At 40.7% G+C, this 17,184-nt stretch overlaps 1 protein-coding gene across 1 annotated transcript in view; it reads right to left on the reverse strand.

The window, feature by feature from the left end:
• ICA1 (islet cell autoantigen 1, 69kDa) overlaps nt 1–17,184 on the reverse strand; it is a 139,054-nt gene that overhangs the window by 19,716 nt on the left and 102,154 nt on the right. Inside the window, exons 8-11 of the mRNA XM_012647479.1 lie at nt 6,603–6,700; nt 4,521–4,573; nt 1,683–1,745; nt 1,538–1,579 (exon numbers count right to left, since the gene is read on the reverse strand). Coding sequence (XP_012502933.1) covers nt 1,538–1,579; nt 1,683–1,745; nt 4,521–4,573; nt 6,603–6,700 — 256 coding nt within the window. The remainder of the gene's footprint in view (nt 1–1,537; nt 1,580–1,682; nt 1,746–4,520; nt 4,574–6,602; nt 6,701–17,184) is intronic.

Genomic DNA, 17,184 nt, shown 5'->3' on the forward strand with positions numbered 1-17,184 from the left:
ATAAAATTAAAGAAGGTGATAAAAGCAAAGAGCAAATTACGTAAATATTGGGAATAGGAGAAATAACAATCTTCCTATCAAAATAAGTTGAAGCATACACGTGTTTATAAATATTAATATATGTGTGAAATGTTAAGACTTGCTGAAACTGGGTGGTAGGTCCTTAAGCTTGTTCTGTTATTGTCTTTATCAGATTTTTGTAAGATTATTTCCCTCTCCAAAAAGTAATTTATAAAAACATGTTTATTCACAATATTCTGTTCTTAAGCCAAGGGGGAAAATTTTTACAAAAATGGAGGCCATTTATGGCAATCTGCATTAACTGCTTATTACTTCCATTACCTGGTAGATTTCAATATTTACAAATGACTAGTCATTTTGATAAAATATACACAGTCACAAAATATTGCACAGTATGCTGCCTATAGTAAGGTAAGCAAATTTCTGCCCTCAAGTTTATATTCCTAAGTCCTAGAAACCTAATGCCAGAGGTGTGGTGCCTTTCCATTTTTTAAAAAAACTTTAATCAATGTCCTCTGTTTTCCAGAGACTTTCTTCCTTTCACATTCTCTGAAGTAAATCCATAATAAGCTCAGACTGAGTTAAGTCATCTGCCCTGGTTAACCGGGGCCTGTGGATGATCTGGGCCAGTTTCTAGTCCTATGAGAAACCTGTAAGACCAGGGCAGACTGCGTGCCAGCCACAAGGGCACGCGATGCTCTAAAGTTTGGCTTCAAATCTCAGGGGTATTTTGGACTCTTCGTATGTTGTTAAAAGGAAATGCTTGGTAGGATGGAGAACAAAGGCTATGATTAGGCTGAACACACACAATTTCTTGGGATCACTTAACACACTATACGTGTCTTATCCAAATCCAGAGTTCTGGATTCTCTTTTGGGGGGTTATATAGCAAGTGATTTTAGGTCTGGTGAACTTGGGTGGGACTTAACCAGGCAAACCTAAGGTTCAGTAAAGATGTAGCACAGAAAACTACCTGGAAAATATCCTTAGTCCTACTACCTCAACAGGTGACCATTTGAAGAGTGTCCCTGTGTCAGAGATCATGAAACACCCTTTACATATATACATACATGTCCTGAAATCCTGACAATATCCCAGCAAGGCTGTTGCTACAGGTTCCATTTTATGCATGAGAACAACTGAGGCTTAAGAGAGTTTAAGTGTGAAACAAATTATTTAAAGCCATACAAGCCATTTATGGTAGAACCAGTGTTCAAATCCACATCTGTCTGATTCTGAAAGCCATGTTTTTTCCTACTGTAGCATGTGACCTTTGACATAACTTTTAGCTTTAGTAGTTTGAACATTATGAAATTAATTATACTAACTCTGACAGATCCACACATACTAATTTGTGCTTCAGCACATTTAAAGTCATTAATAAAGACAGTCACCTAAAAACAACTTGCTTAGGAATACAGAACTATTAAAAAGATAAACATTACATCTTCTTGCATGTAAAAAAGGAATTAAAAATCAAACAAATTATAACCCCAAAGAAATGCATAAATCTTACCACCTTCCTCAGGTTTCACATCTAATAGTTCATCTATAGGTCCTTTGGAGGAGGGGAAAGAAAACAAAATTATGAATCAGTTTCATTTTGTAAGGAGTTTGAGTCAAATTATTAAAATAGAGTAGAGTTCCTTAATCTAGATTACCTGAGCATGCACTGTGTGGAGAGCTTTTGTCTAAGGCAGATAAAATACTTTTTCCATCTTCGGCTGTAATGTAACGTGCAATTGGTTATCACCAACTCAGAATGGTGCGCGTGTTCACGTACTATCGCAATGTTGGTAAAGTATAGCTTCAGGAAGAAACAGCATCCACAAACTCACTCAGGCAGAAACAGGGGTCCTAAGGTTATGTTTTACTCCAGCTATTGGCTCTCAATGAACGCCGAGTTAACAGCCCTGAATGTTTGCTACACCAAGAGTGAACCTGAATGTTTGGTAGATAACCCAGAAAATTATATGACAGCAATCTAAAAATTCTCCTTCCATGGACAAATGTGTGACTTAAGTAATTGACGATTACTTGATGACACTAATAAACTTTAGCCATATGGTCCTGGCTAAAATAAAAGGTAGATTACTAAGTGAAAGAAGTGAATCTGAAAAGGCTACATACTGTATGGTTCTAACTGTATAACATTGTGGAAAAGGCAGAACTGTGGAGACAGGAAAAAGATCAGTGATTGCCAAAGGTTAGAGGGGAGGGAGTGAGGAATGGGTGGAGCACAGGGGATCTTTAGGGCAGTGAAACTATTAATATTTTATATGACACTGTTATGGTGGGTATGCATCATTATACATCTGTAATGCCTGTAAGATGCACAACATCAGGAGAGAACCCTAATGTAAACTATGGACTTTGGGTGATAATGACGTTAATGTGGGTTTATTGACTGTGACAAATATACCAGCCTAGTGTACAATGTTGGTAGTGGGAAGGGCTATGCACACATGGGGGAAGGGGACATGTGGGAAATGTCTGCACTTTGTGCCCAATTTTGCTGTGAAACAAAAACTATTCTAAACAATAAAGTGTAGCGTGTGTGTATAATAGAACAGCCTTAAAACTTTGTTTGCTCATATGTTCATTAGCCTTTCTGAAGGTCACAAAATAAAAGACAGATACCTCATTATAATGGATTCTATTCTGTGCATATACAAAACAAGGTGATCAACATTTACAATCTCAAAATATCATGCAAATACCACAAGCAATTATACTGTACAAGAGAAAATTTGATTCTCTTGCATTGTTACATATTGTATGAATATACCACATAAATAGATTTGCAACTTGTATACAGATCTAATAAACTGCATTTTACATTTTCCCATAGAACTAAAATTTTTCTATTCGGTTACCTTGATTCCCACAACACTAGTGACTCATGCTGTGGGTACGTTGAGGCTGGAGGCCTGGATCTGCACAGATGGAGACCTTTTCCACCACCAATGAGATCAGGCCCAGACTCCCACCACCTTCTCCTGCCACTCGCTCCCCCTCATGGTCTGGAACATGGTTTCTCTAACCTTTGCCTGGGTCTCCCAGGCTCACAGCCTTTGCCCAGGCTGTTTCTTTTGCTTTACAAACCTTGCAATAGCACTTGGCTTAACTAGTTTCCTACTCTCCTCAAACAGGTGTGGCCTCTCTAACACAAGGCCCCATGGCCCTGCACCTCTCCCTGGGAGCTCCCACCAGAGCTGGAGCTGCCTGATGACTTGTGTAATGATTAGGTTACCATCTGCTTCCCCTGTTGCCTGTAAGTCCTGTCCTGGAGGGGACTGAGTATGTCTGGTGGATTACCGTGTGCCCATGGCCCAGCGCTGTGCCTGGCACAGAGGCGGCTCTCAGTAAACATCTGTTGAACGAATGAACAAGTACATGCGTAAGTGAAGGCGGCCACGCATGAGCGGATGACATGAAGCCATGCATCAGAGGCAAAAAAGTGAGCTGTTTTTGGCTTTGTTTTCTCTGTTGACAGGCAGATAGGCGAAAAGCAAATGAACGAATAAAGTAAGGGAAGAATAAAGTAGGCGAAGCAAGTGGTTGGAAAAAACAGGAAGGGAGACAGAGGGTGAAGAAGGAGAATGGAGCAGAGGGGACGTTCTAGGATCTGTCTTGTCTCCTCCTATCTCCCGGAAAGGCTGCCACAGCAACGGGAGAAGCAGGGCAGAGACGGATATGTCCCCACAAGGGCCAGGCTCAACAGAGTCGGGGTAATTTTAGTTCTCTTCGTAACACCTGTAAAACATTCCCTTGGCTCTCCGAGGATGTCGAGTGCCAGTGAAATGCGGGGCGTTGCATCACATCTGCTCTGCCACAACTGACCATGCCCGCTACCCCTTTATGGGTGAAGGACCAATCAAAAAGCTGGCAGTAATAGCAGGAGACAGAAAGCCGATAAGCCCCGCACGGCACATTGTGTCATCTCCCCACGCTCTGACCCCTTTTCCTAACACGCAGGTTCCATTCACCTGAGGATCTGGTACGGCTCATCCCTGGCAGGCTGTAGAATCATCTGGCAGAGCAGGGCGTGATCTCTCCCCATCTGCTCCCAACTGTGACCAACACCCACCCCTCAAATCACTGCAAATCAAACTCTCCTGATGAAACAAAGCTATCTCATTAAAGCTATCCCTGCAGCCCAAATAGCTGTTAGAACTAGTAATGGTAACAGCAGAAATCTTATCATCTGTTGTGAACAGAAATAGCTTTTTGCCAGGTTTTGATCATGGCTGCTGCTGCTGCTGACGTAACCAGTGATGCTATTTTTTGGTTCAAAATCCATAGCTTCTCTCAATAATGCTATAGGGTTGACGTCGTTCATATTTGAGCATTGAAAACTGAATCTATAGGAAGCAAATTAGCCTTTTCTTAACTGGAAAAGAAAGATCTAGGATAAGTTTTCCAAAAGAGAAAACGAGTTAGCTGTTGAGCATTAAGTAGTATTTCAAAAGCAATTCTAAATAAAAATCAACACTTACTCTTAAAACTAGAGGATTCCTTGTGCTGATTTTCATCCTCTAATGAAATTAATCTGAAAATAAAACAATAGTTATCAAGTTTTGCAAATGTTATATTTATGATACAGCCAGATTTTAAGAACAATATCTATTACTTCACTTATAACAACACATACATGTACACATACACGGGAAGAAAGGTCAACGTCATTTATATGCTACACATTTTCTGAAGAAGAGATAAATTTGCTGGCTTTCTGTCCCTTTCTGTAGCATCTTAATATCTGAAATGTGCTTTCATCATAAGGTAAATATTCTGTAAATAGTTAGACGGGTAGTTAGGTATAAAGAAAATAGATGCATACAGCTATCACTTTAAAAAACAGTAAAAAAAAAATCAATGATCAAACGTTGATTTATTCTGATTCCTGGTGTTAGAGGACACCTCAGGAGGTTTGCTGAACTATACAAGGCTGAAAGGATCCCTCTCAAATCCAGGTGGACAGGCACCTACTCAACTCTTACCATATCTTTAAAGACAAAAATACATCACTGCCCAGTGACCCGTTTGTTGCCTCTGAACCTTATTCCTAGCACCGTGGCTCACTTTTACCTGCTACTTTTGAACAAAATTCTTGTTAAATTTTCACTGTCATTTTAAAGTTACTAGGTTGTACTTTTTGAGCTTTTAAAAATGAAGTATGATACTAAAATATTTGAGAAATCTGAAATTAATTTAAAAAAATCAAGAAAACCCTAGGTGGTTCCCTTCTGAGTGAAGGCTAATGCTTTATTTTGATTGTACTAACTTATATAGTGAAAAGGAGATGCAAAGACATACTCCAGGTTTTGCTTCTGACTACCCTGGGGGCCATGGACAGTCCCTTAACCTCTCTGAGCCTCGTTTCCATCCTTTATACAGTGAGGAAAACACCACCTTGACTACATTAAGGGTTATCATGAGGATGAGTTAACATAAAGCACCCAGGATTGTACCTGGCACAGGTACTCACTAAACGATAGCTCGCATTATTACCATCACCAGGAATAGGTTAAGCTGGTTGCCCTTAAAATTGTACTAGACTCAGATCACATACTATAGTCTGTTCTACAGTGAAAACTTGTCTTTATTCTACACCAAAAATTTTTTCTAGCCTGTATTTGCCTTAAAATTAAAAAGGCTAATATTGGCAGCAAATATTTCTGTGGGTCAAAAAATATATCAGAAACTTTAGAAATACAGTAAAAACCTAACCCTGTTTTCCCGTAAGATTGTCATCTAAATATTTTTGTGTAGAAAAGGAAACAATGGAGGCAAGATCATCTATTTGGCTTTCCTAGGTTAGCCAGTTCGAAGATGAATGCATTCCTGCACGCTATTACATCTCTGTAGAAAATAACATAGCTTCACATATAAACCTCCTTCTCACTGTATGAGATTAGGAACCATGTGCCACATATGTCGAAAAGTTCATCTCGGCATTTAAAATGACAAGAGGAACCCTTGTTGTAAAGAGGCAAGAAATGGGATGGGGCAGTCACTTCCTGCACTCGAAGCTGTTCTCTGCTCCACAGAGGAGAAACAGAAATTCTGTACACTGGAAAACAAAATGCCAAAGCCCAACTCTTCTGTTGTGTAATGATGCCTTCGTACCACATGGGTGACTAACGCAATTTCATAGGTCAGCTCCTTCGAGAGAGAAAAGCCAGGGAATTCCTGTCTAGGAGAGCATCTAGCGGCGACAAAAGGACAAGATAGGGTCCAGAAACCAGAGAGAGTGTGAAGCTGGAACTGAGGCCACAAGACAGAGAGCCAGGAGGCCCTGGGGACATTGGCCCTTTCTTGCCCCAGTCAACTCCTCACAAGTGGGCCCCTTCTGAGTCGCCTGAAATGGGTCTCTCACTGGAATAAGTGAGTCATGGCCTCGCAGGAATGTGCACGGAAGGCATTTGGCTTGGGTGTTAATACATCTACTCTGAGAAGTGAGGACGTAAGACGATGACTCTGTGTCTGAAACCTCAGCTAGACTGGGTGGGTAAGGACTGTGCTACCCTCACCTGTGGGAAGAAAGATCGTGCCGAGAGAAGTAGCTCGTGACTTACTGACTCGGCTCCCGCGCTGCCGCATCTGTACTTTCCTGCGGGGTGGTCTTCTTCTTTTCTTCTTTCTTAACTAGTTTTTTCATAGGGTCTTGTAAGCTCTTGACCATGAGCCATACATAGATAATGAAAAAGAAAGGAAGAAAAAGGATGAGAGAAAAGAAGGAAAGAAAGGACAAAAAGGGGAAAGATCATCAATAAAAAATTCAACTGCCATTGGTGCCAACAACAAACCTGGAGTTAGAGGTGCTGGGAAGTGACCTTGAACCAATCAAGTGGGCAGAAATGAAATTTTATACGGTAAAGCAACAATATTCACAGACCCGCCCAAGAAATACTAGCATATATGGGACAGTTGACTTGCCACTAGATGTATGTTTTCCCTTTTGTGATAAGCTATTCAAAAGAAGGCCTTTTGGCTATTGCTAACTTTATTTTCCAAATTCAACAGGCAGTTAAGATAAACATTCTGTTCTGCTTGCAGCCCACACACTGACAGAGGAGAAGCTCCCCCACCTCCACCACAAATGAAAGAATTTCATTTCATTTTTAATGTTGTTTGCTACTTTGCAATCTAAAACCTGCTTTTAAAAAAATAACAGAAAACAAAACCTTTTTTTTTAAAAACCAAAAATAGTGGCTTAACATATTCTGACAACCTAACTCCCACGAGTGGACACAGCAGGTGCATCCAAATCTTTCTAGATTAAAAACGGGTGAGAGTCTTTTTTTGGCACATCATTTGTTGGAGTTACTATTTTCAAGGTTTATTAAATACTTAAGAAAAAATTTTCTTTTAAAAAAAGCAAGTGCCTAGAAACTGTACACTAGTGACAAAGACCTGGAAAGAAAAAGCAAAACGTTTCTAGAACAACTGAATAATGAGTTATACAAAAAGATCTCTATTTCTGGCCCTAATTAAAATACAAACCTACAAATACAAAAGAAACATCTCCAGAAACTTATCCTTCTTATATTTTCAGAATTACTAAAATCCAAGTTTTCGTCCTTTGGGCCTGAACCTCTTTTCTCCTGTCTTCCTCCTCCCCATCATTCACTCATCTAGTAGGACACACACAGGAGGCAATCAAGTTTCACAGCCCACTCTGATTGACTAGCAATGGCTGACTGCAGGGCTGGTCAAGATGGTTCTAAGGCTGCGTCTTGCACAGCAGAGCTGTGATTGATTCTGGTGTCTGCCATGGACACCAGATGGATACTGGTGTTACACCTCCCAACGGCCAGCTCTGTTTCCCTCCCTGAACACAGCCATTTTCCTAAAACACATAGGCCATCATGCTACCCTTTTTCTCAAGAATCTACTTATTTCTTTCCTTTTTATAAGAAGAACTTCCTTATTTCTTTTTTTTTTTTTTTGAGACAGAGTCTCGCTTTGTTGCCCGGGCTAGAGTGAGTGCCGTGGCGTCAGCCTAGCTCACAGCAACCTCAAACTCCTGGGCTCAAGCGATCCTACTGCCTCAGCCTCTCGAGTAGCTGGGACTACAGGCATGCGCCACCATGCCCGGCTAATTTTTTTTCTATATATTTTTAGTTGTCCAATTAATTTCTTTCTATTTTTAGTAAAGACGGGGTCTTGCTCTTGCTCAGGCTGGTCTCAAACTCCTGAGCTCAAACAATCCGCCCGCCTCGGCCTCCCAGAGTGCTAGGATTACAGGCGTGAGCCACCGTGACCGGCCAGAACTTCCTTATTTCTTTCTACTTCTAATCTAAACCTCTTTGCCCAATTTGAAAGATCTTCTAAAATGTGATCCTATCTTAGCTCTCTTGGCTTGCTTCCCACCAGCCCCTACACAAGAGCTTTCCATTCCCTTAGATTGGTCTCCTCATGGTCTCCTATGTGCTGGCTGCTCCCTTCCTACCTTTGCTCATTCCACTTCTTCAGCCTAAAAAGCTCTCTCTACCTTGTATTTTCACCTTCAATAATCCTATGAGTCTTTTCAAAGCCCAGAGCAATTACCACTATTTTCCATACAGCTTCACTCAGCATGCTGAATTCAAGAAAATCCTTCCATATCCAAATTGCATTTACAATTTTATTTAGGATCTTACCTATCCTGTTTTATGTTTTTTTCTGTCAAAAATATTTTATAAATTAGAAAAATAATAGAACCACATTCAGAAAGTTTGGAAAATAAAAAAGTAAAAATTATTCATAATTCTAATTCCCTAAAATGATGAGTTATTATTTTCATATATTTCCTTTCTGGGTTTTTTAAATATTCATATATAAAAAATACTACTTATATAATTGGAATTATGTGTATATATAGAGAGACAGATGTCCTCTTAACCAGTATAATTTATGTATTTATTTCATAATCAAAAAAGTTTAGTAGAGTGGACAATATAAAAAAGATTTTATAGATCTTAAAAATTTAATATTAAATTGTAATATACAAATGTGCATTAATTCACCAATATTCTAATGTAGGACCAAGGTCTTCTTTTGAGTATAGGTCCCCTGATTGGAGTTCTAAAGCATTTTCTTACATAAAGCACATCCATAAACATTGCTATCATTTGTAATGACTCCGTGTTTCTGGACATTTAGATTAGTTCATTCAGTCAACAAATAGTTTTTGAGCACCTAACTAGTGCCAGGTGCTGTTTTGGGTGCTTGGATACACAGGCAAAAACGACAAAATTATTAGCTGGCAATGGGTCTAGGCAGATAATTACTACAGAAAGATAGCAAGTGATTGGGTCATTACTTCAGTTAGCAGGATGTCCTCTCTTGGAAATGACATGTCAACTGAGAGCTAAATGACAAGAAGGAGCCATCCACGTGTAGCTCAGGGAGAAGAGGGGGTTCTGAGTCAAAGGCCTAAAGGTGGTAATAGCTTGGCTTGTTTGAAGAACAAAAAGAATGCCACTGGGGCTGCAGTGTCTTTGGCAAGAGTACAAGTCTTATGAGACTGGGATAAAGAGGTCAGCAGGGGTCACACAGGGAGAACATTCCTTTACCCAGATTCATCAATATTTAACATTTTGCCCTATTTTGTTTCATTAAATTCTTTAGCTCTGTCTCTCTAATGCATGACAACTAAATGCAATACATAATCCTTGGCTGCAGCCTGGACTGGAGGAGAAAATGGTACAAAGGACAGTATTAGAACAAATGAGACAAATGGAATATGGACTGTGTCTAGATGTTCATGATTTTTTGTATACCTCAAAGCATCTGGTAAAAGCTGGGCGTGCACACGTGTGTGTGTGTGTGTGTGTGTGTGTGTGTGTGTGTGTGTTTCGGAAAAGTACAATCATGAGAAGGAGTTCATCAAATGTCAAGGACATACTCTTTTCGGTCAATCTACCAATCAGAGCATTTTATTCTCACACACACACACACACACACACACACACACACACACACACATACACACACACACACCCTTTTCCAGCAGTCTTATTCCCCACAGAATGGTCCAATTCTGGTCAAAGTGAAACCAAGAGTATTTTCAGCCAAGGTTCTGATGGCTCCCAAGACTCACTTTTAAATTCTGTGACACTTGCCCAGGCTTCCTGGTTTGCTTGATTATCTTCTCATTGTGTTTCCTTTTTATCAATCAACGCTAGGCAGGACCAGGACATGTCTGCTCTCAGCCAGCCGTGTCTAGCTGCCACAGCGCTTGCCTAAACCCCTGAGATGCCCTTGACAGCTCCACGGTTATCATCCCTTCTGTCTCCAGCCTGACCTCCCCTCATAACCACACTTGAGCAGCTCTGAGACAATCCCTTTGTAATGTAAACCACTCATTCCTTCTTTTCAACCCCTTCCCCTGTTGGCCCATTAGCAGGGACTCAATTGTTGGCTCCCTGTCACCACAATCACAGTTAAGTCACTATTGTGCCTCTCCAACAGAAGGGCTGTAGTTCCAATTGCTATTTTAATTTATTATTAATAATTCCTGTGACAATGGCTCCTTTCTGCCATTACCATTGGCCCTATAACAATTTGTCTGTTGCAGCTCAAGAGAGGTGCTAAATATGTACTTGATGGTTGATAAATTAATGTACAGAAGGTTAAACTGAAAAAACCAGAGCTCTTTAGCTAGGAAATGGAAAGGCTCAGGGGAGTAACATGAAAAGGTTTATAAAATCACAGGCAAAATTAACATGAGCACATGGGCTTGTTTATGAAATATTAGAATTTTGAACCAAGGGGAATCTTGTGTGTACACGCTCACACACACACACCCATTTAACTGAGATATAATTCACCCATTTTTAAAGTGCACAATTTATAGCATATAGCAGGTTCTTGAATAATGACATTTTGTTCAAAGTCGTTTCATTACAATGTTGATGAGAAAAAAAATTGATTCCTGGCTGAGGCCGCTGTCTGTACGGAGTTGGCACGTCCTCCCCATGTCTGCATGGGTTTTTTTCAGGTACTCTGGCTTCCTCTCACATCCCCAAGCTGCGCCTGTTAGGTGTCCTTGCCCACCGCCTACACGGTCCCAGTGTGAGTGAGTGTGGGTGTAGGTGTGAGCACGCCTGCGATGGGATGGTGTCCTGGCCGGGTGGGCTCCTGCCCTGTGCCCTGAGCTGCCAGGAGAGGCACCAGACTCCTGAGTCCCTCAACTGGAACAAGTAGGTTAGAAAATGAATGAATGAATATTTACAAATTATCATAAAATAAAAATTTGTCAAGTATATGATATTCACACAGATGCATGGCAACGAATGTGGCAGGAAAGCACTCTGTGAGCTGGCCACATTTGTGACTGGTTTTGAATTGTGTGGTGAAGGGAGATGCTCCTTACAATTTTCATGTTGCAAACCATTATTCCTTGATTTAACCACCATCACAATGACTGCCATCATTCACTGACTCACGAAAAACTGCGGAAACAAGGATCTTACTTGATTTTATTAATCTTTCTTAAATATATGTATAGCTTAGATTTATTTAAATGGTTAATATTAGAAGTGTTTTGGGTCTATATTTACAATTTTGGTGATGTTGCTATGACCAGAAATATGCTATAGGAACTTATCTCTTGCTTATATCAGTTAGCCTATGGCAAATTGGTTTTGTTACACATTATTTTGCTTAGAGTTGAAGTTTCCAAGAACCTATCAATAACGTGAGTGAGGATTAACTGTATTCACAGAGTTGTACAAGCATCATTACGATCCATTTTAGAGCATTTTTCAAGGGGCGTCTCTTGAAGCAAGAAAGAATTTTAAGATCAAACTAAGCTAAATACTCTTTTATGCAGTAAAGAAAAACCCAACAACACATATGGAACTTGTTTCTTAGGAAGGATGGTATACATGAAGACATAAAGAGGCTAAGGGGAACTTTGAAAGATAATGGAGGACAAATCATGTCCCCTTCTTCCTCCCCCCAAATTAGTCCCTGGGTGTGACTGTCAGATACAAGATATTTTAGAGATGGACAACTACCCTCCCCAAGGTTTGATTACGAAGGCTCAACTGGGGCTTGGGAGTGGAGGTGAATTCTTCAGATTATTTTGAAGTCTACAACTCAGCTGAAAATGCTTAACCCTATAGTATTCTTAAAAGTGTGTACATGGGGCAGGGACAGTATTTCACTATTTTCTGTGTGACATAAACACCATCTCAGGCAAAATGATTCTCAGAGGCCTGGCTGTGCATAGATGAGGCAGCATCAGATGAACCATGTCCAATCACTGGCTGATGGAAGCCACATTTGAATCCATGTTCAGAAATGGAAACTCCAAAGCATTCTGTTTTCTAAACCCTAAGCCCACTCAGTCATTCGTGAAAATTGCTCATGAAAATCACTGTATTATAGCATCATATAGCATCATACAAGACCAGAAGATTCTCTGTGGAGGAAAGAATGTTTTTAGACTAAGTAACCCTTTTCTATTAAGGCTGCACCAACATGCTAATAGTTTCCATCAAAGCTTAAATGGTTTCAGGAAGCACACACACAATATATAAGATCAGTGTGACAGAGGAAACACACAGACCCAGCTTGCAAAAGTGTCTTAGAAAGGAAACAGCTTAATATAATAATGGGAGTTACTACTTCCTGTATTAGGGAAAATAAAAGCAACAGCAACATTCATCTGAAGGAAAGCAAAACTACTCAGCAAACCAGATTTCATAGACACAAGGCCAGCAGCCAGTGTCAATAACCTAAATTTAATGCTTAACTTTGACAGCTGAGTAGTATCTTCTTAATCTTTAATTATGACATTTAATTTTCTTATGCTACTTTCCATTAATTACACTGTATGCATATGAAGGTGCCAAATAATTGTCTATAAAGGAAAATAAAAGTGCTTAAAATAGTGGGGCATGGTTAAAACAATGCTGAGCTCGGTTGGGCGTGTGTATGTTTGTGTTTATATAATTAATAGCACATGAGAAGTAAGAAGCAGAGGCCATGATGATGTGCACAAGCCACACAATTCATATGTCCGCTCTCGCCCCCACCATGCACTTACAAATCTAGAAAGACATTATACAAGAAGCACTATTAATCTAGGCCCAGAGATAATCTTGAATCGTACTGTGGAACAAAAAAGTAAGAGAGTAAAATTAGAGAAAAATAATCACAATCATAAACAAGATACATAATATCATTCTTTAAAATAAGATAGAAAATTGATGGTGGGAAGGCATCCCTACTGTCCTGGAAAGAAATGGGACTTTGGAAATAGATCAAGTAGTGCTATGATGTGGATACTGTCCCCACTCCTTGGAGGGGCTCTGTTTTCCCACCAGAACAATGGAGCTAAGCTGTAGGATTAACTGAGAGAATGCTTCTGCACGGGACCAAGCTCAGAGTAAGCACTCAAAACTTGCTTTTTTCTTATCAGTGACTTCTACAGATCTAAAGGGAATTAGATGTCTTCAGTGCTCCTCCTGTGGTAGGTCCTACACTACATGGTTTATACATCTCATTCGACCCTCGCAAAACCCACACACACACTGTGTTCCTGATTCCTGATATGAAAATGGAGACTCAGAGAAGGGAAGCGACCTGCTTTAGGCCATTCAACCACCAACGGGTAGAAGCAGTATTTGAATGCAGGTCTTAAAAATTCTACAACTAGTAAAGAAAGGGTATTAAATACCCAAGCCAAGAACATGGACTGAACCCCCCCTTCAGTAAGAAGTGCCAAGGAGATCGAGAGGACTTCCTGCCAAATTCTAAAAGAAGACTCATGCTCGTTTCCAGGTATCTGAGGGACATATAAATTATGCCTTTTGCCTACAAGCAAACATGTTATTTTTAATTCAAAGTTTACAGCTGTATTTTCAAAAGGTGGCACTCCTTCTTTCTGCCCGCACCCTGCCTCCTAGCCAAGGGCCCGGGAGCAGCACATGGCAGGGCAGAAAAAGTAGGAGCACACCTGTCCCCAAATCTACTGCACACTGGGTGTGTGGCCTCGGGCAAATTACTAGACTTTTCTGAGTTTCAGTTTCCTCATTTGAAACATGGGAACAAGTATACCCAATGTCCTAAGGTTATTCTGAGGGCTAACTAACATATACTCACTTTCTATATGTCAGTGCTGAGCCTACCAGGATTATTAACTGTAACACCCAAGCTTGGCACATTCGAGTCACATATACTGTATGACACACTCTCCTAGACATTATTTCACCTCACCCTCAGCAGAGTGTCTGGCACAGAGTAACTGCCCACACAATGGTAATGGTTTTTCCTTTCCCCTCAAGGAGGAGTTAGGGAATGAGGGAGGTGTGGGACAGAGATGCACCCCCCTGTTGTGGAGAGGACCTGAGCCACCAGCCACCGGGGAGAACCAACGCCAGTCACCATCAGGCGTGGATGAACAAATGACATGCCACACTCCGCTCGTCCACCTTAGATTTCAGTGGTGGCCTTGGTCAGTCCCTCTGCTCCCTCTGCTCTCAGTGACCTGGATGCATCCCAATGTGCTGTTTCCAATGATCCGGCCCGGAGCGGCTGGGGAAAAAAATAGCTTTGCGAAATGCCATGTAAAGTAATGACACTGAGAGAAAACTTGAAAGTCTAAAAGGATAATCTGGACGCTCGCCACGCGTAATTGCCTTGTTGGGACTGGTAACTAAAATAGCATTGCAGGGATATTTACTCAATTTTCATAAAAACTATTATGGCTTTATTTTCAAAGCAAGTAACTACAGAGCCATGTGGCCTGTCAGAAAATGTTCAAGTGATTAACTGAGAAATGTGGAGGTGGGTAGAAGGCGGCTGCTAGGCATACAGATCTGAGAAAAACAAAATTTAGAAAAGGATGTTTTTTGAATTTTGAAAGCTAGAAGCATTTCAGTCTCCAGAATGATGTTCCATATGACAGTGCTCAGACCTACACCCCAAGAGAGAAAGGAGGAAACATTGGCACATCTGTTTCAACGGTTATTTTTGAACATGCTCACAATTACGTTTTCAAATTCAGGTTTCCTTAGAGTTAGAATCTTGGCACAGATCAAGAACCAGTTACAAAGACACACTGCATGTTTGAGAATTAGCCCGTTGCAGGGACAGGAAGCCCTCTTGCCTTTCTCGCTTGCGGGGCTGCCCAGCCCTTTTCTAACCCTGGTGGGAATTGTGTGAGCCCAGGCCAAGGTCAGCAGGGCTGAAGGACGGGTTTGGGAACGTAGCTGCCAGAAGGTCTGCGGAAGCCAGGGAGGGATGGGGCTGGGTGAGCCTTGAGAGAGGTCTGGCCAGACCTCTGATCCCACCACCATTCATAGCCTTGCCGGTGAAACTCATGCCAAACTAATAGTCTAGGATAGAAGCGGGGAGTGAGGAAGTAACTTGAGCTGGGTTACTGAACCTAGCAACCTCAACAAACCCTCCTGTAGTGACGCTCTGAATGTCTGTCTTCTGGATCCACTACAGAACTCTTGCTAAATCCATCCATCACCGGCACTATGGTACTGCTGGAATCTTCACCACAGCCGCTATCCTCACCGCTGCCAGAACCATCTAGACCACCATCACAACCACCACCATTACCTCTCTTCCACCACCAGCCCCCCTTCCACTGTCACCACCAACACTGCCCCCACCATCCCGACCACCCTCACCGCTCTCACTACCACCATCACACGGCTGGAACGCAGCAGAGCTAAATTTAAAACTGGCTCCAGAGCTTGTTCTTTTACATGCTTTGCTTTATCACATAACCAGAGAACATAACGAGTAAAGTTAAAAACCTGGCTTTCCCTCCCGAAACACTGGAGTGGGGCATGTCACAGGAATATACTTTGCTACCAGCCATTTTCATTAAATACAGCCACTCTGATCTCTTTAGAAATACCAATGCAGGAGGACATGCCTTCCCCTCGACCTGTCCCTGGATGAGTGTGCCGTGTCTGCTGCTGCAAAGGGCCCAATGCTCACTTCTCTATAAAGACACCGACCCATCCGCTGCCAGTGCGCCGGACAGGGGAAAGGATCACTGATACAAACAGAATGTCAGATTTTCCAGGGAAAAGCCACTTGACTCCAGGAGGCTTTTTATTTTATTTTTTTGGCTAATGCCTGTTCTGGATCTGGGGAGAAATGTGTAAGTAAATGACCTCCTGGAAGGATGAAGCAAACACAACCACATCTGAGGGCTGGCAGTTTAAGATGGGTATTGCTTTCCTAACAAGACAGAATTTTACTTAGTTTTTAAAAAAATGTTTTAAACTCTTAGTCTAAATTACTTTTTCTAAAAAAATGACCATGTTTTTAAGATCTGGCTAGTAACATTCCATTCCTATCCCCATGACTTGGTAGTTTCTACCATATGAAAGATATACCCAGATGATTTAGAATCAATATAAAATTAACACATTAATGATAATTCATGCAAAATATATACGGTTAGTAATAAATCTTTGCTGTTTGAAAATACAAAATCCGAGAATTGCTTCTTTCATTGGAAACCTCTTAGAAGATAGTCTCTCTGTTTTAAATTTGAGCTGTTACAATTACTAGATTAAAAATTTTTTGTAATATTAAATTTCAAGGCTAAATTTCCCATAACGTTAAAATGCTACAAAAATCTATTTATTATAATAAAAGTAAACTAGTGAAGGAATATGTCAATAAAAGTAGAATCAACATAATCATATTAGTTCTGGGTTAAAAAGCAATAGCTGTTGTCACATAAGATATTCACAAAATGTCACAATAGTCACTTGGATATTTTTCAAGTTGTATGAGGTGAAGATTCAATTCATTTTTATAATAAAATTATTTTGTAAAAGAACTGTTACTTATTTCTTAGAGAAAGGTTCATTAAAAGTAAAACTTTGAACTTCTGGGGGTATGAGTTATATCCCTGTTATTCTACAGCATAAGACTCTTCCCTCTAAACAGGATGCACCAAGTGTTTAACACATTATCATCCTTCATCAAGCATAAAACTAACAGTCAGGAAATACAGCTGCAACGGCACAATTACCAACACACTCAGAATACACCCCGAAGCAAAGAAAACAAATGGCTTGCTTTTCATTAACAGAGTTTGGCAACCCTCTCCAAAGACAATGTTTTCTTTCCAGTCAGAGTCCCAAAAGGCATTTCAGGGGCTATTTGCTTAGGTAAACCCAGACAACA

Source organism: Propithecus coquereli, unplaced genomic scaffold, assembly GCF_000956105.1.
Source record: "Propithecus coquereli isolate 6110/MARCELLA unplaced genomic scaffold, Pcoq_1.0 Scaffold108, whole genome shotgun sequence".
NCBI classification, from domain to species: domain Eukaryota; kingdom Metazoa; phylum Chordata; class Mammalia; order Primates; family Indriidae; genus Propithecus; species Propithecus coquereli.